The sequence below is a fragment of the Rhinoraja longicauda genome, chromosome 22 (genome assembly GCF_053455715.1).
Source record: "Rhinoraja longicauda isolate Sanriku21f chromosome 22, sRhiLon1.1, whole genome shotgun sequence".
Taxonomy (NCBI): domain Eukaryota; kingdom Metazoa; phylum Chordata; class Chondrichthyes; order Rajiformes; family Arhynchobatidae; genus Rhinoraja; species Rhinoraja longicauda.
This window is the reverse complement of record NC_135974.1, coordinates 14,822,979-14,845,474: the sequence shown is the minus strand read 5'-3', so window position 1 is coordinate 14,845,474 and position 22,496 is coordinate 14,822,979. Positions and strand designations below refer to the sequence as shown.

Sequence of the window (22,496 nt, the reverse complement as noted above, 5' to 3'; positions counted from 1 at the left end):
TTATGATCTGCCTTGTGATCAAATGCCATCATCTATCCATGTTTTCCAGAGATGCTGCCTGACCCATTGAGTTACTCCAGCACTTTGTGTCCCTTTGTGCTTGTGGGACAGCGTTTGCCGTTCCTCGCGTCTCCATCAGGCACCGAAAGATTGATCAGAAACCCTTCTTACTCACATCAATGAACACTGGAACGGCTGCGACGGCGCGGCTGCTGCCCGCTTTATTTCCAGCGTACTTGCCTGTCTGCAGGCACAGCGTGATGATTTCAGTGCAAGCCATCATCTCTGTCTTGGTGTTCAGCAAAAGCAATCAAAAAATTTTTTAAATAATGAATTAATTCCTCTCAATTTTTGTAACAAAAGAGTGAACTGACTTGACTTTCCCCACCAGGTTTCTTCTACCCTTTCTCTTCAGATGCTCTGAAGTCCTTTCCCTGCACAGGCAATGAGAACGAGTGGGGAATTGGGTGCGAGGCAGCACATGAAGTGCATCCACCCACCTGCTCTCTCTCTCTCTCCCCACTGCCTCTGTACAACTTTCCACAACAGTGCCCGCCCCCACTGGGCTGTTCCTCTCCCTGGTCCAGTGGCCATTCGCGGTGCTCACTGCCAATCAGCCCTCCTGAGACCTCTATAGGGTGAGGACTGAAAACACAAGCCTTGGGAGCAGAAATCCTATTTTTGAAACGCTTTCCATTGCATTGACGCCCCGACGATCGGGCTAGAGGCTCAAAGACACTTGGGCTAAACAGGCAGTCGCCACACCCACGCCTTCCAGAGGTGCTGTCTGACCTGCTGAGTTACTCCAGCATTTTGTGTCTATCTTCGGAAGAAGGTATTGTTGAGTTGGCATTGCCTCACTCTACCATGGCAGCATTTCAAAGGTGGCTTCTCCCCTGGAGTCCGAGCCAACATTAACCTCCTCCTCCCCTCCCCCTCAAATAAACTACAGAAAATGTATCATCTGCTGCTTGTCCCGCCTTGCTGTGAGCAGATTATAGCTGCCACATCTCCTTCATTACAGTAGCAACCACACTTCAGATAAGTTCTGGTGTCAAAGACAAAGAGCAGGAGGAACTCAGCGGGTCAGGCAGCATCTGTGGAGGGAAATTTGACAGTTCTGAGAACTCACGCTGCCTTTAAGGCGAAGGGGGTGGAAGTGGAACCGTACAGAAGGTAGACACAAAATGCTGGAGTAACTCAGCGGGACAGGTAGCATCTTTGGAGAGAAGGAATGGGTGACGTTTCAGGTCGAGACCCTTCGTCAAACTGAGACAGGGGAAAGGAGAACCAGAGATAGAAGGTAAAGAACAAGTGAATGAAAGGAATGAAATCAGAGGGCACCTCAGAAATAAAAGGACACATCTTTAGAATGGAGACGTCTGAAGAAGGGTCTCGACCCAAAACATTACCCATTCCTTCTCTCCAAAAATGCTGCCTGCGTTACTCCAAAATTTTGTCTCTAAGGAATTTTTTAGTCAGAGGGTGGTGAATATGTGGAATTCATTACCACATATGGCAGTGGAGACCGTCATTTGGTCATTCTTAAAGCAGATTGATAGGCTCATGATTTGTAAGGACGTCAAAAGTTGCAGGGAGGAGGCAGGAGAATGGGGTTGAGAGTGAAAAGTAGATCAGCCATCACTGAATGGCAGAGCAGATCAATGAGGCAAATTGCCTGATTCTGCTCTTATCTCTTATGGTCTTAGATGTATCTTGGTGAACATTTGAATAGCAGAACCAGTCAGAATCCTCTCCCCTGAGTCAAGCACCTCGATTACCACTCAAAACCAAACAAGAGGGAATGCTTCGTTATCATAGCACTGTCTTCCACCTATTCTTTGAGGTACCACGGTGGCGCAGAGGTAGAGTTACTGCCTTACACCAGAGAACCAGGTTCAATCCTGACTAGAGGTGCTGCCAGTACAGTTTGGCCACATGGGTTCCTGTGGTCACGTGGGTTTTCTCCAGTTGCTCCAGTTTCCTCCCACATTCTAAAGATGTGCAGCTTTGTAGGTCAATTGGCTTCTGTAAAATGCCCCGACTATATAGGATGTAAAATTGGGATAACATAGAACTGGTGTGAATGCGTGATCATTGGACGTCACGGACTCAGTGGGCCAAAAGGCCTGTTTCCACGCTATTTCTTTAAACCAAACGAACCGAGGTCCCAAGTCCCCTCTCAGGTAACCAATGCTCTTGTTCCTTCAAACATCAAGGGAGTTTAGCTGTGGTTTCAGTCTTAGTTTTAGAGACACAGCACAGCACAGGCCCTTTGGCCCAGAGTCCACGCCAACCATAGATCGACCGTACACTAATTCTATCCTACAGACCAGAGGCAAATTACACGCCGATTAACCTACAAACCTGCACGTCTTTGGGATGTGGGAGGAAAACTGAACACCCAGAGAAAACCCACACGGTCACAGGGAGAATGTACAAACTCCGTGAGACAACACCGTGGTCAGGATCAAACCTGGGTCTCTGGTGCTGTAAGGCAATTCTACCGCTGCGTCACTGTGCCACCTGGTCTGGGCTATTTATCTCTTGACAAACATGACTGAAATTAAATCACCATCAACCCACAGAGTTTGCATTTTGCAAATTGGATGCTTTTTTTAAAAAAAAGTAATTACATTGATTTTTCAGTACTTTTATTTTTCATATTAATCTTTATACAAACCAAATATATTATATATGTACATACATACACACAAACAAAAAACACTCACAAGCAACCAGCTTTTTTTCTCTGCATTGCAAAGGCAGAATAGATTCAGTAGACACAAAAGGCTGGAGTAACTTAGCGGGACAGGCAGCATCTCTGGAGAAGGAATGGGTGACGAGTCTGAAGAAGGGACTTGACCCGAAACGTCACCCATTCCTTCTCTCCAGAGATGCTGCCTGTCCCGCTGAGTTACCCCAGCTTTCCAAGTCTATTTTCGGTTTAAACCGGCATCTGCAGCTCCTTCCTACACAGAGTAGATTCAGGCCTGAAGCCTGTGCTCACATCAGTCTCTCACAAATAAAACTTTGGGAGGGATTCAGTGAATTGAGTGCCATGTAGCTGGATACTGGGAGATACAACATTCGGCAAGTGCTGGAATCTTGTGCGAGAAACAAACTGTAGGAGGAACTCAGCGGGTCAGACATACACAAACATCTAACAGTCACACTGGTGTACAAGAGGCCAGTTCAGAATGATCTGTCTGAAGAAGGGCCCTGACCTGAAATATTTCCCTCCACAGATGCTGCCTGACTTGCTGAGTTCCTCTAGCTCTTTGTTCTTTGATATTGAGCAAGGACAAAATCAGTTGAGGTACCTCACTTGGTTACATTTGGCATCCTACCCTTGGTGATTGTAACCTTGCCTATCCTGGCACCCCTCCCCACGAGGTGTTCCACCCCCCCCCCCACGTACACACAGAGGGTGGTAGGTGCCTTGAACGCACTGCTAAGGATGGTGGTGGAGGCAGATACAATAGTGGCATTTGTGACTTTTGGGCAGACACATGGATATGCAAGGTAAAGAGGGAGATGGATCATTATCAGGTAGTTAAGAAGGGGTCTTGGAATCATGTGCTGCACAGACATCGTGGGTCAAAGGGCCTGTTCTTATGCTGCACTGTTCTATTTTCTGTGTTAAACCAGCACCTGATGCAAGGGAGGTGAGGGCTAACGAACTACTCCAACGACACAAAGTGCTGGAGTAATTCAGGTCAAGCAACATCTCTGGAGAAAAAGGTTTAAATCTCTAAAGGCAAGGAAAGAAGGCCAAAGTGATGCCTAATTTCTGCTGTCCAATCGTGTTCTGTTGTTGATGATCGATTGAAAGATGCAGCATGAAAACAGGCCCTTCGGCCCACTGAGTCCAGACCAACCACAAGCCTAATGGAGGGGGGGGGGGGGTTTATTTGAAGAAAAAGCCTTTAAAGAATTTGATGCATTTTTGGGAGAATCCATGGTGTACAAAAGTCTACCAGGTGGGAGAGTGTTTTTTATATATACTTTTGAAACTTGCATTTTGTATGAAATGTGTGGTTGAAGAGGCAAGTAGTTGAAGAGGAAATAACTGCACACAGGCTCTTACGGTGAACATTCACCCCACCTGGTGGGTCACCCAGGAATTGCAGGCCAGGAAATGCAAGCCTCACAAACACAAAGTGCTGGAGTAATTCAGCGGGTCAGGCAGCATCTGCAGAGGGAATGAACAGGCACCACTTCACTTCAGCACCCTTCTTCAGACTGGGGCATCTGCACTTATCAATTCCCTCCACAGGGCTTAACACCGACCCTAACCCCTGGTGCCTTCTCTGGGAAACATTAACTGGGGCAGTGTACAGGAGAGGTCACACACACACACACATACACACCAAGAGGAGAGGCAGTAATCATTGCCAAGAGGGCCAGAAATACTGTTCACCGCATGGGTTTTCTCCGGGTGCTCCGGTTTTCTCCCATATCCCAAAGACGTACAGGTTTGTAGGTTAATTGGCTTCTGTAAATTGCAAGTTATTCCGAGTGTGCCGGATAGTTCTAGTGTATGGGGTGAACGCTGGTTGGTCATGTGATAGCAGAATTAGGCCATTTGGCCCATCGAGTCTACTCTGCCATTCAATCATGGCTGATCTATCTTTCCCTCTCAACCCCATTCTCCTGCCTTCTCCCCATAACCCCTGACTCCCTTACAAATCAAGAATCTATCAAACGCCGCCTTAAAAATACCCAATGACTTGGCTTCCTCAGCTGTCTGTGGCAAATAATTCCACAACCCTCTTACTAAACAAATTCCTCCTAATTTGAGGAAGGACATTCTTGCTATTGAGGGAGTGCTGCGTAAGTTCACAAGGTTAATTGGCAGGACTGTCATATGATGAAAGAATGGAATGACTGGGTTTGTATTCATTGGAATTTAGAAGGATGAGAGGGGATCTTATAGAAACATATAAAATTATTAAGGGATATGACGCACTAGATGCAGGAAACATGTTCCAGATGTTGGGGGAGTCCACAACCAGGGGCCACAGTTTAAGAATAAGGGGTAGGCCATTTAGAACTGAGATTAGGAAAACCTTTTTCACCCAGTGGGTTGTGAATTTGTGGAATTCTGTCTCAGAAGACAGTGGAGGCTGATTCACTGGATGCATTCAAAAAGTGTTAGATAGAGCTCTTAGGGCTAACGGAATCAAAGGATATGGGGAGAAGGCAGGAACGGGGTACTGATTGTGGATGATCAGCCTTGATCACATCGACTGGCAGTGCTGGCTCGAGGGCTGAATGATCTACTCCTGCACCTATTGTCTATGTATCTATGTATCTCCTTCCTAAAGGAACATTCTTTAATTCTGAAGCTATGACGTCTAGTCCTAGACTCATCATGGCCATAGACAGCAGTGGAGGACAAGTTAGTGGATATTTTTAAATGCAGATCAGCATGGGTGTCAAGGGTTATGGGGAGAAGGCAGGAGAATAGGGTTGAGAGCTAAAGATAGATCAACCATGATAGAATGGCGGAGTAGACTCTATGGGCCAAAGGATTGTAATTTTGACTGGTAGATGGTTGGACAAAGGCCTGAGATGAGGAGAAAAAAAGAGTGAGATAGGGAAGGAAGAGGAACGAATTGTGAAGCCAGAGGACGGAATATGGGTGGAAGGAGACAGTGGGAGAGGGTAGAGAGATGGGTATGAATCCAGGTGGGGCACAGGGGAAACTTCTTCTCTATGTAGATCAAGTATTGGTCTGGGCATTGGACTTGCCCTCAATATGACCCAAGACAGTGACTCCACAGACATACTGCCACAGGAAACAAACTAGGGGGCAAACAGAATGGGAATGGATCAGCTTCTCTCCGACTAATAAAAATCTCACAAAAATCCATAAAATAAAATCACTCGGGGAATGCAAGAGATACAAACACACGACACAAGTAGACCCCACAATAAAAGATAGATCAACAAACACTAAACAAATTTCTCTAAAGTGCTGAGTGCTTGATTGGGAAAGGGGAGTGGGAGAAGGGAAGAGGAAGGGTGGGGGAAGGGGGGGACAGAGGAAGGGTGTGGGGGCGGAGGGGGGAAGCGGGAGGGTGGGGAAGGATGACAACTGTAGTGAGGGAAGGGACAAGGTCCCTAGTTGACTCGCCAAGGGAAGGGGATGAGGGATATCTCCAACATGGAAGACACTAAACAGAGGACACGTATCATACAGAGGGAGACCATTTGGCCCGTTGCTCCCATGTTGGGAGAAGAGCTCTAGACCAACAAGGCTCTGCTCAAAAAATAAAATTACCGAGGCACTTGCCCATTTCCATTGCCATATCAAGCAGCTTTCCTCGAAGTGAACACCAAAGCTGGCTTGACACATGGCATCCAGGATCTGCTCTGGGGGGTGGGGGGGAGGTGAAGAGAACAGGGGGCAAGGGCATATCAGGATCAGAGATGGGTAGGGGTGGTGGCAATCGGAGCTTCTGCTGGGCTCTGATGGTGCTCCAATGCCACGATGACTTGCCCGAGAGACCACTAGAGAGGAGAGAGCAGAAGATCAGCGAATAAAACCCGCGTTGCACGCCCAGCGGACGGGGAGGGAAGAATTGGGATAGTCTCCTTATGGACACAGCGGGAAAACTAAAACACCAACTGGAAACATTTGTCCAGGTCTCCGCAGCTCTCGACGGGCCCAGGGGGCTGCTGGAATAGATCAAGGAGCTGCATCACCTTGGGAAGTCTTCCCAGAGCTTGGATCAATAAGCTGGTGGCCAGGGTTGGCATGGGACGTGGCAAGAGAACGGTGGAGGGGGGAGGTTGTTGTCGTGTGTTCCCGGAACTGGGCAACCCGGACTAGAGTTCCACAAACCCCGTGGGGATTGGTTCAGTACTCCAGAGGTTGCAGAGAGTCAAAGTTGCAGTCAAACAACTCGCTGATTCCCTCGTCCTCATCCAAACCAAAATGGTAGTCCTGAAGGAGCGGCGGGGAGAGGTTGACAAAGGTGTCATCAAAGGGCATCGATGGAAGGATGTCTTCTGGCGGCTGCAGGAGGGAGGCGGCGGAGGTCAGAGGTGAGAGGTTAATGTCCACCACCGCCAAAGGTGAGCTGCCAATGGTCGTCTCTGCGGAGACAAAAGACAACGTTGGGCGCCAGTAAACAAATCCGACCCCCCCCTCCCCCCCACCTAAAGAGTAATCAGGTTAAACAAAAATAATCTGAATAGCGGTTACTAGCAACTAAACTGAAATGCAAAGTTTCTGTGAAAGGAAATAAAAGCCATTCAATGCTTGGACCGGGGGCTGGTGCAAGTCTGCAATGCAGAGATGCATCGGTGCAACTAAGACTTGCATGGGTTGGGAACATCAAACAAGGGGCTCATATAAATAAAAGATACGTACTTATAGAACAGAACGTGTTGATGGGCTCCGTGCAGCAGACACCACCCGCACGCAGGATCAAACCTGGGTCTCTGGCACTGTAAAGCAACAACTCTACCACTGTGCCGCTACAACCTCATGCCCATTCTGCATCTGACAAGGCAACATCATGTTATAGTACAGGGTGGCACAACGGTAGAGTTGCTGCCTTACAGCGCCAGAGACCCCAGTTCAATCCTGACTACGGGTGCTGTCTGTACCTGTAATTCATCAAGACTTTTACTTTTTTTTTTTTAAAAGGAAGTGGCAGGATAAGAAAAGGCGTACAAACCTTGGTCTTGACTGGAAGGTGGCGATAGGGCCGTGCCTTGCAAAGTGCTTCCTAATGGTTCCTGATGTGCGAGTTTGTAAAGGCCGCCAGTCTTGATGGGACTGACTCTCACTGGGCTGCTGAGGGCCTTCACGGGACTGCAGGTGCCCGAGCTGTTCTCAGGGCAGAGAAACACATCCACCGGCCCATTGCTGCTCTGCAAGGAAATCTGCAGCGCCTACGGGCAAAGGCAAACACGCAGGGTTACACAGCCCACCTGAAACGCAGCATGCAACTATTCAATGCGCAGCAGCACGTCAACAGTCCAACGCAGCACTTTGCATGCAAAGAGAGCGTCGGAACAAGGGCTTATGCCGAGGGTGGTTTCCATCATTAGTTTCCATTGTCAACGTAGGATCTAATGGAGAATGTTGGAGATTAAAGCATGGAAACAGGCTCTTGGCCCACCAGGCCCATCATCACCGTGGCATCTGATGGGACAATGTTAGATAGATCCAATGACATTAGATCTAATGGAGAGTGATAGCTTCCAGTACCATTGCGCCTCCCTTCCACCAGGCAGCACAGCGGTAGAGTTGCTGCCTTACAGCACCAGATACCCGGGTTCCATCCTGACAACGGGTGCTTTCTGTACAGAGTTTGTACGTTCTCCCAGTGACTGCGTGGGTTTTCTCCGGGTGCTCTGGTTTCTTCCCACACTCCAAAGGTGTGCAGATTTGTAGTTCAATTGACTTTGGTTAAAAAAAATTGTGAGTCCTAGTGTGTAGGATAGTGCTAGAGGGAGGGTTGTTGGTCAGCACACTCAGTGGGCTGAAGGACCTGTTACTGCATCTCCAAAGTACCATTAGATCCAATGGAGAGTGATAACATTTCCATCATCACTGTGGGATCTAATGGAGCATGTTAGAGAGATACAGCAATAGAAACAGGCCCTTTGGCCCTCCGGGTCCACACTGACCATCGACCATCCACTTACACTAATCTAATCTAACTTTATTCTCTCCATTAAAGTGCTGGAGTAACACAGCAGGTCAGGCAGCATTTCCGGAAAACATGGGATAGGAGACTTTTCGGGTTGGGACCCTTCTTCAAACTGCTCCATATCGTCATCTATTTCACCCAGATTCTACCACTCACTGGCACACCAGGAGATACTTGCAAAGGCCAATTGGAATGTGGGATCAAACCAGAACACCCGGAGAAAACCCACGTGGTCACAGGGAGAACGTACAAGCTCCGTACAGACCGCACCCGTAGTCAGGATCGAACCGGGGTCTCTGGCGCTGTGAGGCAGGAACTCTGCCGCTGCGCCGCGGTGCCGCCCGACAAACTTGGCGCTCTGCACAGGATTCTGCAGCTCTGAAGACTGAGTGGCCATTCACAACCCTTACCTCACTGGGGTCCGTCACCTGCAGCTTAGTATCTGCTGGAGCTTTGATCACCATCACCATCTCTTCAGACAAGTCCTCAATGCTGCGCAGGTCTTGACACGTTACATAAGCAAACGTGCAATAAAAGAAGCGTTAAGGAACATTCATAGAACGCAGGAAGGCCCTAGCAACAGCAGGAAACCCCTAGCAACAGCAGGAAGGCCCTAGCATCAGAGTGGCATTGGAGGCGCCCGGGCCCAAATCCATCGCAACAGCCGGCAAATATTAATTAAAGCAATTAAATCAGATTTTTAAAAAAGTTTTTTTAGTAATAGCATCTATAAAACTGCTGAGCTAGAAGTAAAATACCAACGGTAGACACAATGTACTGGAGTAACTCAGCGGGTCTAGCAGCATCTCTGGTACTTTAGACTTTCGAGATACAGTGCAGAAACAGGCCCTTCAGCCCACTGAGTCTGTGCTGACCAGCGACCCTCTGCCCTTGTATCTTCCTCAGTGGGACTCAAACCTCCACGATGATAGTCAGAGCATGGAAACAGGCCCTTCAGCCCAACATGCCTATGCCGACCAACACGCCCCATCTGCACTAGTCCCACCTGCCTGCGTTTGGGCCATATTCTTCTAAATCTGTCCTACCCGTGTACCAGCCCAAATGTTTTAAAAACATTGTGATAGTCCCTGCCTCAACTACCTCCTCTTGCAGCTTCTACCATAGACACCATCCTTTATGTTAAAAAACGTTGCCCCTCAGGTTCCTATTAAATCTTCCCCTCTCACCTTACACCTACAGTGCATTCAGAAAGTATTCAGACCCCTTCACGTTTTCCACATTTTGCTAAGTTACAGCCTTATTTTAAAATGGATTAAATTCACTTTTTTTTTTAATCATCAATCTACACACAATACCCCATAATGAAAAAGCAAAAACAGGCGTTTAGAATTTTTTCCAAAGTAATTAAAAAGAAATAACTGAAATCGCATTTACATAAGTATTCCGACCCTTTACTCAGTACTTTCTTGAGGCACCTTTGGCAGCGATTGCAGCCTCAAGTCTTATTGGGTATGACGCTACAAGCTTGGCACACCTGTATTTGGGTAATTTCTCCCATTCTTCTCTGCAGATCCTCTGTCAGGTTGGATGGGGAGTGTCGATGCACAGCTATTTTCAGGTCCCTCCAGAGATGTTCGATTGGGTTCAAGTCCAGGCTCTGGCTGGGCCACTCAAAGACATTCACAGACTTGTCACGAAGCCACTCCTGCGTTGTCTTGGCTGTGCTTAGGGTCGTTGTCCTGTTGGAAGGTGAACCTCCGCCCCAGTCTGAGGTCCAGAACACTCTGGAGCAGGTTTTCATCGAAGATCTCGCAGTACTTTGTTCCGTTCATCTTTCCTTCAATCCAGACTAGTCTCCCAGTTCCTGCCGCTGAAAAACATCCCCACATGATGCTGCCACCACCATGCTTCACCGTAGGTATGGTATTGGCCAGGTGATGAGCGGTGCCGTTTGGCATTCAGGCCAAAGAGTTCAATTTTGGTTTCATCGGCTCAGAGAATCTTGTTTCTCATGGTCTGAGAGTCCTTGAGGTGCCTTTTGGCAAACTCCAACTGGGCTCATGTGCCTTTTACTGAGGAATGGCTTCAGTCTGGCCACTTTACCACAAAGGCCTGATTGGTGGAGTGCTGCAGATATAATTGTCCTTCTGGAATGTTCTCCCATCTTCACAGAGTTACTCTTGAGCTCTGTCAGAGTGACCATCGGGTTCTTGGTCACCTCCCTGACCAAGGCCCTTCTCCCCCGATTGCTCAGTTTGGCCGGGCGGCCAGCTCTCTGAAGTCCTGGTGGTTCCAAAGCTCTTCCATTTAAGAATGACAGAGGCCACTGTGCTCTTCGGGACCTGCAATGCTGCAGGAATTGTTTTGTACTCTTCCCCAGATCTGTGTCTCGACACAATCCTGTCTCGGAGATCAACGGACAACTCATGGCTTGGTTTTTGCTCTGACATGCACTGTCAACTGTGGGACATTATATAGACAGGTGTGTGCCTTTCCAAATCATGTCCAATCAATTTAATTTACCACTGGTGGACTCCAATCAAGTTGTAGAAACATCTCAAGGATAATCAATGGAAACAGGATGAAAATAAGCTCAATTTTGAGTGTCATGGCAAATGGTCTGAATACTTATGTAAATGTGATATTTCAACAAAAAAAATTAGTTACTTTGCAAAAATTTCTAAACACCTGTTTTCATTTTTTAATTATGGGGTATTGTGTGTAGATTGATGATAAAAAGTGAATTTAATCAATTTTAAAATAAGGCTGTAACGTGGCAAAATGTGGAAAAAGTGAAGGGGTCTGAATACTTTCTGAATGCACTGTATGTTCTCTGGTTCTTGATGCCCCTACTCTGGGTACAAGACTGCACATATATCCTATCTATTTCTCTCATGATTTTACACACACGATCTCTCAATGGTGAGGGAACGGATCAATGATACGACATATCAACAGGGTGCCCTGAAGTAGAGGGCACCTCTGGACAATGCACGCCATCTAAGCAGCAAGCGAGCATTGGCACTGATCGGTGATAAGGATATCTCTGGCTCTCCGAGTCCTCGGTCAGTAGTTTGAGCTGCAGAGTGCACTTCTGGATCAGTTCCTCCAGCTTACAGTCGGTCTCGTCCAGTTCAGCAATCTCCTTCACCAGGGCCTGATACCGGCCGGCTGTCTCACCATCGGGGACCTGGCTCCCACCCCTGGAGAGGAAGACAACGTTGAGAGAAGGGCGACACGATGGCGCAGTGGGAGAGTTACCGCCTCATAGCTCCAGAGACCCGGATTCACTCCTGACTACGGCGCCTGTCTGTGTGGAGTTTGGACATTCTCCCTGCGTCTGCATGGATTTCCTCCGGGTGCTCCGGTTTCCTCATACATTCCAAAGACGTACAGGACTGCAGGTTAGTCGGCTTCGGTAAAATTGCTGCTAGTGTGTAGGGAATGGATGAGATAGTGAAACTTTTCAAAATGGCGGACAAAATGGCGGAAAATAGTGGACTATTTCTGCACACTTGCTAATCGGGGATGTGCTTATACAGAACTGAATACAAGAAAATAATTTCACCGTGCGTTTGCACATGTGACAACAAAAGCACCATTGAAAGCGGGATAACATAGAACTAGTGTGAACAGGTGGAATAGTGCATGTCAGCACAGACTCGGTGGGCCGAAGGGCCTGTTTCCTTGCGGTATCTCTATCTTTAAAATGGAGATGAGGAGGAATTTATTTAATCAGAGGGAGGTGAATCAGTGGAAGTTATTGCCAGGGAAGGCAGTGGATTCCAAGTCAATGGATATTTGTACGGCGGAGATTAACAGATTCTTGACTTGTATAGGTCGGGGGTTATGGGGAGGGCAGGAGAATGTGGTTGAGAGGGAAAGACAGACCAGCCATGATTGAATGGCGGAGTAGACCTGATGTTCCGAATGGCAGACCTGGGTCCACAGGTCCAGCAATCCCTCCTCAAGACTCAGCCTGTGATGGAAGCAACTTATCAAATGCTCCCCATCCAGACAATGACGCAGTCCCATGGAGTCAGCTTGAGCAGCGCGTGGGGAGCGTAAAGGCCAGAGATGCGCGGGCAGCGTATCGCCGGAGTCGTGCAGGGAACACACCATCCGGAGAAGCGCGGGGAGCGTACGAGACGGCGGTGCGCAGGGAGTGTACTGCGGTGGTGCGAGGGGAGCGTATTACAGCGGTGGCGGGGAGTGTACTAGTCAGCGGTGCGCAGGGAGTGTACTAGACAGCGGTGCGCGGGGAGTGTACTAGGCAGCGGTCGGTGCGCGCAGTGAGCATCCTAGACAGTGGGGCGCGCGGTGTACTAGCCAACATCGGCCAAGCCCACCAGCGAGCCCGGCTCACCACCACGGACCAGAGACTCGCTCACCGCAAGGATCCGTCGGTAGACCCGGCCCACCCTCCGCGTTCTCGTAGCTCAGCCACGAGCTACTGGCATCGATACCGAGCAACCACCGAGACTGCAGGAGACTGGTGGAGAAGAGGTGGACCCACGCCGCCGAGATCAAAGTGGGGATGAGGCTAGCAGGTGGCTGCCGAGAACGACAGGGGACCCAGGGCAAAGAGCGAGGAGGGACCGGAGAGCAACCGCCGAGGGGGATCGGCGAGAGCGAGGTGCTCCGTTAATAGAGAGGCAGACCCGCACTGCTGAGAACGAAGGGGGCTCACGGTCGGGGGGTGCTGCCATGTGCGGCGGCAGGCAGGGGATAGGACTGTTCGGTGAACCTTTGTGACTGTCGGCGCTGACGTAGGCACCACTTGTGTACTGCCTGGGCAAGGTCTGCTGTGTGATTTTACCGGGTTGTACGCACAACAAAGCACTTCACCGTACCTAGGTACGTGACATAAAGCATCACTGAATCATGGACGAGGCCGTGGGTCGGCATCATCGCCAGCGTCAGGAGCAGACACGATGGCGTAACCTCCGCAAGACGGGCACTTCTCTTTTTATTCAGGAAACGCTTGATCAATGTGCTGCATCATAAGCAGGTCAGCGACAAAAGCTGCCGCCTTCTGTGCCAACACAAAACAACACCGTGCCTTTATACGGAACGCTGGAGGAATTCAGCAGGTCAGGCAGCATCTGTGGAGGCAATAAACAGGCAACATTTCGGGTCAGGATCTCTCTTCAGACCGTTATAGTCTGAAGGGGGGGTCCCAACCCTAAACATTGTCTGCCAGCCAAATCAATCTGAGAAAGGGTTCCGACCTGAAGCATTGTCTGTCAGTCAGTCAGTCGTTTTGTTTCATTTAGAGATGCAGAACAGGCCCTTTGGCCCATCGAGTCCGCGCCGACCAGCGATTGCCACACACCAGCACCATCCTACACACTAGGGACAATTTACCATTTTACAGAAGCCAATTAACTTACAAACCTGCACGTCTTTGGAGTGTGGGAGGAAACCAGAGCGCCTGGAGAAAACCCACGCGGTCACGGGGAGAACGTACAAACACCATACAGATAGCACACGTAATCAGGATCGAACCCGGGTCTCTGCCGCTGTAAGGCAGCAACTCTACCGCCACGCCACCGTGCCACCGTAGAAGGGTCCCAACCCGAAACATCGTCTGTCTATCCCCCCCAGCAGATGCTGCCAGAGCCGCTGAGGTCGGAAGGAAGTTGCGGGGGCTGCAAGGGCGATCTGACGCAGAATGGGCCATGAAAAAGAATCGGGAAAATACAAAGTCAGCCAATTTGACAGAAAATTAGAAAAGCAGAGTAAGTATTTTTTTTTTTTAAACAGTGAGAGAGTTAAAGGCTTTGTTGTTTAGAGAGACCTGGGTGTCCTTGTCACAGCAAGCAAACAGGAAGTCAAACAGTATAAAGGCTGTGTCTGCAAATCTGTGCACCTCGGGCCCCTCTGACCACCAAGGCTATCAATCTCTCACCCATTAAAACAAAAAGTGCGTACTCTGCTTTTCAAAATAACCATGGGGTCACTGGAAATCCAAAATAAAAACAGGAAGAGCTGGAAATACGCGGGTCAGGCCGCAACTGTGGGAAGGAAAATGGAGCCAATATTTCAGGCCGGGGTCACGGTTAATTGCAGTTTGTTCAAGAGGACAGTAGCTCACTACTGCCATCTCAATGGTCTTTAGAGATAGATGGGCAATAAATACCAGCTCTACCCACAGTCCAAAAAATGAACAAATTTAAAAAGAAACTTGAGAATTCTCCAGCTTCCCAAGAGGCCTGTCCCAGAATTCACTCTACCCAAAAAGTCTCGGTTCCAGAATTCATTCAAGGAAGGAATTGATATTGGATTTTTTAAGGAGCATTAAGGGAACCAAGAGATGTGGGATTTGGGCAGGAAATGCTGCCCGCATTTTTTTTCCCTCTGGAACTGTTTCACCACAGTGTGCACTCCGAGTGCGTGCGAAAGTGGGATAACATAGAACTAGTATAAACGGCTGATCGGGGGTCAGCGTGGATTCGATGGGCCGAAGGGCTTGTTTCTATGCCGCGATTATCAATCAAAGTGATACATTTCTATTGACACTTGCACATCGATATGCTATTAAAACAATGTAACATATAATCTTTGGCATTTTGGCCTGCAGTAACAAAAATATACTTCAAATCAAGAGTGTTTTACTGTCATATGCCCCACATAGAACAATGAACTTCTTACCTGCAGCAGAATCTCATTGTTTTATCTGGGACATAGGACAATTTCGTACTTCTTTGACTGTAATATTTATATATATAAATACAAAATATATAGTTATTTCTAATGAAAAGACTTTCGGAAATTCTGAAAGAAAAATAACTTATTGCAAGTCCAAATCTCTCCAACCTCCTTTCCACCACTAACAGAATTGTCTTGATATGTTATTTTCTATAAAACAAAGCTTCTTGGGACCACAACTATCATGTTATAGCAGAAGTGCCTGTAGCTGCCTACTTTTATCAGAGTCTTCCCCGCCACTTTTACACCCTTTTAATATCAGGTTGCTTCCCTCTTGCCAGGGGGTGGCCTTATCAACCCTAGACAGTGTGGCTAAGGCCCTGTAGATACAGGCCCTGGTTGTGTAGGCCAGCATTAGTAAACTGCCTGACCTTCATTAGAGGTGGAAAGAGGGAGCTCACATCTGGGGCTGGTCTCCCCAACCCCCTTTGCATACAACTCCCAATTTTGCACCCCTACCACGACCAACAATTGGATTGGATGCATAAGGCCGCGGCACGGTGACGCAGCGATAGAGTCGCTGCCTTACAGCGCCAGAGACCCCGGTTCGACCCTGTCTACGGGTGCTGTCTGTACTGAGTTTGTACGTTCTCCCCGTGACCGTGTGGGTTTTCTCTGGGTGCTCCGGTTTCCTCCCACATTCCAAAGGCGTACAGGATTGCAGATTACTTGGCTTCTCTAAATTGCCCCTAGAGCATAGGATTGCGCTAGTGTGTGGGTGATCGCTGGCCCGCACGGACGGAGGGCCTGTTTCTGCACTGTATCGCTAAAGTCTAAAGTTAAGAAATCAAACTACTTTTAAATATAGATTTAATAAGCAGAAACATTGACAGCACGAGCTACAGCATGGAAACAGGCCCTTCGGCTCACCGAGTCCACGCCGACCACCAATCACCAGGACACCCTTGTTCCATGGTATCCTACTATCTCATCCAGTACGTTACAGAAGGGCTGTCCCTGGAACGATGGGCCAAACAGCCTTCAACACTGCCATTTCAGTCAGTGATTTAAACGCTGTAAAGAGAGCAGCTGCAATCTTATTGGGTAGCGGCCACACTTACAGCCATTGGATGTGGTTCTTGGACTTCTTGGTGATCAGCTTGATGCCCTCCATTACGTTGGTGATGTCGTAGATTCTGCGCTTCTGCACTTCGAGGACCTGCGCCGCCCAGTTCAGGTCCAGGACGCCGTCGGGAGACTGGCCCAGCAACTGGATGAAGCGCTTGGTGATCAGACTGAGGGAGGTATCATATCGCGTTTTCTCCACCGGCGACTTCAGGCCTGATGGCAAGAGCAAATGTGCGGGGCTGAAACAGTCATAGAGAACGAAAAACCAAACTTGCCCAAGATGCCCCATCTCAGGAAGTCACATCAGCCTGCAAAGATAGACACAAAGTGTCGAGTAACTCAGCGGGTCAGGTAACATCTCTGGAGAAAAAGGATGGGCGATGTTTCAAGTTGGCACCCTTATTCAGATGCTGCCTGACCCGCCCAGTTACTCCAGCCATTTGTGTCTATCTTCAGTACAAACCACCATCGGCAGTTTTTTCAAGCCCATTTGCCCATGTGTGGTCCATATCCCTCTAAACCATTCCTACCTTTAGTTACTTTAGAGATACAGTGCCGAAAAGGCCCATCGGCCCACACCGACCAGCAATTACCCCGTACATTAGCACGATCCTACATACGAGGGACAATTTACAGAAGCCAATTAACCTACTGCCCAGTCTGTTAAAACAATGGTTTACTGTACTGTAGAATAAGCAACTAATCTGTGCACAGCAAGCACTTAGGGGTGGCTCTACAGTGGTAGAGTTGCTGCCTTACAGCATCAGAGTTTCGATCCTCACTGTGGGTGCTGTCTGCACAGAGTTTGCACCTTCTCCCTGTGACTGGGTGAGATTTCTCCGGGTGCTGCAGTTTCCCCTCGTATCCCAGACATGCGGGTTTGCAGGTTAATTGGCTTTGGTGAAAATTGTAAATTGTCCCTAGTGCCTAGGATAGCGCTAGTGTACGGAGCGATTGCTGGCCAGTACAGACCCGGTGGGCTGAAGGGCCTGTTTCCGCACCGCAACTCTAAAGTCTAACGTAAACCCCCTGTAAATAGCAACACAAGAAGTGTCTCAACACGAAACGTCACCCATTCCTTCTCTCCAGAGGTGCTACCTGTCCCGCTGAGCTACTCCAGCTTTTTGTGTCCATCAATAATAGCAAGATAACATTTTAGATGACGTTGATTGAGGCACTATTTTTTTTAAATTATTTAAATAGAAACATCCCAAGAGTTAACTCATTGATGAATAAGCTTCAGTAAAATCAGCCCTCCCTTTGCCTCTTCCTCCTGGGCAGGAACCCAGTGGATCAAAGGCATAATGGGCCCATCGCCGACCGGTCAGTACGTACCTCTGCCAGAAGACTTGCCCTTCCCTGTCAGGGTCTCCATTTCCACGGCCAGGTACTGATGATCACTCTCGAGCTCGAGCTTCCTCTTCACCTGCCAAACACGAGAAGAAACCGTGAGCTGGTCCACTCACAGTGGCGTAGGGTGCATGGGACAGAGGGAGGCCAGAGAGTTATACAGCACGTAAAACTGGCCCTTCAGCCCATGCCAACCAAGATGCGCCATTTTAGCTTAGTTTAGAGATACCGCACAGAAACCAGCGATTGCCCCGCACACTAACACTGCCCGACTCACCAAGGACAATTTACAGAAGGCAAATAAACCCACAAACCTGCACGTATTTGGAGTGTGGGAGGAACCAGGTGAAAACTCACGCGGTTGTGGAGAACGTACAAGCTCCAGACAGACAGCACCCGTAGTCAGGTTCAAATCCGGGTCTCTGGCGCTGTAAGGCACCAACTCTACCGCTGTGCCACTGTGCCGCCCTTAAAGCCAGGTCTTTCAGTCCAACTAGTCTATGCTTGCAAGAGCTGATGACTAGCACCATTGGTGACCCAAGGCTCCTGGAGATGGGCCCTGGACCGTCCGAGCATCCAGACACAAGCCCACGAAGCCCCCAAAGATCCCAAATGCAGCCACATCAAGGGCCTCAAACCCAGACCCACCTGGACTCCAAGCCCAGGCTAGGCCCACCAAGATGCCAAATCCAGCACCCACTAGACCCCTAAACACAGGCCTATCTGGGCCCCAAATCCAACCACATCTAGACATCCCCCTCCACCCCCTCTCCCCAATCCAGCTACATCTAGGCCCCCAAACCCAGGCCAGGCCCACCTAGATCCCAAATCCAGCCACATCTGCACCACTAAACACGGACCCATCTGGGCCCTAATTACAGCCACAATCTAGACCACCCCCTCCCCCCCCCCCTCAAATTCAGCAACATCGAGGCCCCCAATCCCAGGCAAGGCCCATCTGGGCCAAAATCTAGCCACATCTGGAACCCCCTCCCCCAATCCAGCAATATTTTAGGCTTCCAAACACAGGAACATCTGGGCCCCAAATCCAGCACCCTAAGGCAGCCACTCTCCCGCTGCGCCTCTGTACCGCCCTGTGCATTTCTGTGACGACCTCCCTGGCTGCAACAGACACCAGAATTAACTAGGCCTCAAATTTCTACTGCTGCCAGGGTGGTCAGGCCCAGACAGGGATTCAAAGTGCAAACAATGCAACACAACAACAACAACTTGCTTTTCTATAGCAGCTACGGACATACACATAGTCATGCAAACAAAAGGTGCAGGAGGGAACAGCAGATGCTGGTTTACACCAAAGATAGACACAAACAGCTGGTGCAACTTAGTGGGTCTGAGTCAGTGAAGAAGGGTTTCGACCCGAAAAATCACCTATTCCTACTCTCCAGAGATGCTGCCTGACCCACGGAGTTACTCCAGCATTTTGTATCTATCACATAGTTATGCACAATGATGTGCAATTACAGGCAGAGACATACACATGGACAGAGCTAGACACATGCCGCATGCAGACACACGCACACACCTACATGTGGCTCTATGTCAGCATGTGTGCAGGTGCATATGTATGAGCATGAGGTTGTGAGCAGTGATATACACATATATGCACAGACACACATGTACAGGCATCAATAAAGGTGCATACACATGGGCGCAGGACACACTCGGTAACAGTGGGTACATCCAATGCCTGTGTGTACGGGATATACACCCTTAGTATACATAGTAGTATTATAGGCTCACATATGTGTTCAGGATACAAGCAGTGACACATACATAGGCTGGTGGGGGTGGGGAGTACAGGCTGGGAGAAATTGTAAGCGATATACAGCTACACATGTGCACAGTAATAGGCAACAATATACATGCACACATGTGGGCACAGGGCTACAGACAACAATAGCACATATATACACATATATATATGTGTGTGTATACATACGTGTGTATATACACATATATACCCACATATATGTGTGTGTATGTATATATACATATACATGTATATACACACATATATGTATATACACATATATATGCTCTATATGCATGCACATTTATATATATACACATCGATGTGTATGTATGCAGGTGTATGTGTATATATATATATATATATAGATATGTGTGTACATATATGTGTATGTATGTATACATATTGATATGTGTATGCAGATACACACCTGTATGTAAAAACATATCAATATATGCACACACACATATATCTACACATACACACACATATATATATCCGTACCTTTATACATACCTCTATATACTGATATCCATACCTCTATATATCCATAGACAGTATATGCATTTGGGTGTGTAGTTCTATGTGCACATACATAGACACATCTATGTAGTTACATATAAATGCAGATATGTGCAGTCACAGATGTATATAAAACCATTGAGCCCTGATCGCCCAGGCTGAACTGGTGGCTGGGTGATGATCGTCACTGTTCTCTATCTCTCTCTCTCCAACCCTCTCCCACCCCCACACAGACGAAATTCGAAAACAAAAACACCGTCAGGTCAAATTACCGGAGGGCGTCCCAGGGGCGGCCGCTGCCCCCACTCGGCTGAGCCGGGACCCTGGGGAGTGGCGGCGAACAGGAGCACCCTGCGTGCAGCCTGGGTGCCCGCTTGCCCCGACCCTGTCCCTGCCTCCTCCACCGCCACTTCGGCTCGGCCGCTTCCAGGCGAGGAGAAGATGAGCAACGCGGACGTCCCGGGCTCCGGCTTGATGGCAACGGGGAACGTTTCTTTGGACATTGTCCCCCCCCCCCCCTTGTTCTTTTTATGCAACCAGGGAGGCGTTGCTCGCTGTAGGAAAGAAATAAAGTCTTAAAATGTTTTTTTTTAAATAAGGCGACAGGTAGCGTTGGTGATGGCAGGGCGGGGGTGGTTTGCAGCGGTCCCGGGCGGCGATGCAGCAGTGAGAAGGAGCCGCCGGGCCGGCCACACGATCCAGGAAGCGCTGGGCGCCGGCACTGATACTTTTTACGCGCCAAATATTTGCCGCGAAACAGCGGCCGCCCGGTGTAGCAATCCGGCTTGGCCCCGCCCAGAACCCCCCGCCCATTGGTCTCCAGCCCCGTCGCTCACACAGCTGACCAATCACCGGCCGTATCTTTCGGTCCCGCCCACAAACCCCACGTCTATTGGTCACTGCCTGCCCGCCTCCCGATCCCCATTGGCCATCCATCCCGTCACTCAGGAAAGGGGCGTTCAGGACCGGCCAATCATCGTTCTTGTTGCGATCCGACCCGCTCCCGCCTACATCCCCTGCGCTTATTGGTCGCCGCTCGTCGCTCCCCGCCTCTATTGGATGAGATCCACATCGCTCAAGGGGGGGCGGGCATTAGGATCTGACCAATCCGCGGCCATGCTGAGATTCCGCCCACATCCCATGCCTCCATTGGCTGCCGACCGCCCGTTGTCCGTTTCCATTGGTCGGTTGCCCCGTCGCTCACGAGGGGGCGCTCGGAGCTGCTCAAACATCGGCGGCGTTCGGCTCTTTCCGGCGGCGCTCGGAAGGCGGGTGGATTTGAAGTTGGATACAGAGGAAACCAGGAAGTGGCGCTCCACTGTCTCAGATACCAGCCATCAAAGTGTGTAGGAAGGAACTGCAGCTGCTGGTTTACACCGAAAACAGACACAAAGTGCTGGAGTAACATCGCCAGCCAGGCAGCATCTCTGGAGTAAAGGAATGGGTGACGTTTCGGGTCGGGTCCCTTCTTCAGACTGAGAGTCAGGGATGGGGAAACGAGAGATATGAAAAGGAACATAGAATTACTGAATGAAAGGTATGTAAAAGGACAAATCAAAGCCAGCAGCGATGATCAAGGAAAGGTAGAGATGCTGGTTTATACTGTAGACACAAAATGCTGGAGTAACTCAGGGGGGAGGGGGCAAAGGAAGAAGAGCAACTCAAGATCTCAGAACCAAAGTCACATCCTATCAACAACTTGCTGTTTCTATGTATTCTGTACTTAATCGGAGATTGTATTAATGTATGTCAATAATCTTACTGATCTGTATACAAAAAAGAATTTCATTCTTTTCAATGTACCTCAAATTCTGTGCCTTGGTACATGTGATAATATTAAACCATTGAACCGTGCAATCCGTCGTATCATCTTAACCAAGGATGTTCAGCTCCTTTACACCTCCATTCCCCATTAGGAAGGCCTCAGGGCCCTCCTTACCCTCACCCAACCTTCCCAACTATCCACCACCCCTCGCTCTGGTTCTACATTTCACTCTCTACCTTCCTTATCAGATTTTGCCATTCACACCCCATTGTCATCCCAACTCATCACCTCCAGCCTTGGTTACCATCAAGGCCACCAGCAGAATCAATGACCAGTCTCACCCCAGTCACTCCCTCTTGTCCCCTCTCCCATCAAGCACTTCCCACAGATGTTTGAAAACGCACACCTACAGATTCAGAGACTGGAACAGCTGTTATCAGGCAACTGAACCTTCCATCACCAACTAGACAGTGGTCCTGAGCTACCATTTACCTCATTGGAGAACCTTGGACTATCTTTAATCAGACTTTACTAGACTTTATCTTGCACTAAACATTATTCCCTTCCTCCTGCATCTGTACGCTGTGAATGGCTCGATTGTAATCGCGTATAGTCTTTCCGCTGACTGGTTAGCGCGCAACCAAAAGCTTTTCATTGTACCTCAGTACACGTG

At 48.9% G+C, this 22,496-nt stretch overlaps 2 protein-coding genes across 3 annotated transcripts in view; both read right to left on the bottom strand.

Moving 5' to 3' along the window:
• LOC144604413 (N-terminal EF-hand calcium-binding protein 1-like) overlaps window positions 1–549 on the bottom strand; it is a 59,064-nt gene extending 58,515 nt beyond the window's left edge. The window contains exon 1 of one of the 2 annotated variants that reach the window (XR_013548719.1): window positions 176–549. Coding sequence is in view for 1 of the 2 variants with exons in the window: in XM_078418802.1 (XP_078274928.1) it covers window positions 176–283 (108 nt within the window). In the remaining variant the exon portion in view is untranslated. The remainder of the gene's footprint in view (window positions 1–175) is intronic. The other variant, XM_078418802.1, reaches the window with a different exon arrangement.
• Window positions 550–6,164: 5,615 nt separating this feature from the next.
• On the bottom strand, window positions 6,165–20,561 carry LOC144604650 (transcription factor E2F1-like). The gene is made up of 7 exons (XM_078419288.1): window positions 20,331–20,561; window positions 17,751–17,841; window positions 16,409–16,628; window positions 11,681–11,839; window positions 9,086–9,200; window positions 7,695–7,911; window positions 6,165–7,107 (listed from the first exon to the last, which is right to left on the bottom strand). Exons 1-7 carry the CDS (start codon window positions 20,559–20,561, stop codon window positions 6,869–6,871), a joined length of 1,272 nt encoding a protein of 423 aa, XP_078275414.1. The 3' UTR covers window positions 6,165–6,868.
• Between the last annotated feature and the right edge of the window lie 1,935 nt (window positions 20,562–22,496).

Excerpts from the sequence above, each read along its gene's own strand:
- LOC144604650 (XM_078419288.1), bottom strand. The coding sequence starts at position 20,561 with ATGTCCAAAGAAACGTTCCCCGTTGCCATCAAGCCGGAGCCCGGGACG. Across the intron at positions 9,201-11,680 it reads GAGGACTCGGAGAGCCAGAG|GTTTGCTTATGTAACGTGTC; the intron begins ATATCCTTATCA and ends CTTTTATTGCAC. Across the intron at positions 7,912-9,085 it reads AGGTGACGGACCCCAGTGAG|GCGCTGCAGATTTCCTTGCA; the intron begins GTAAGGGTTGTG and ends CTTTGCCCGTAG.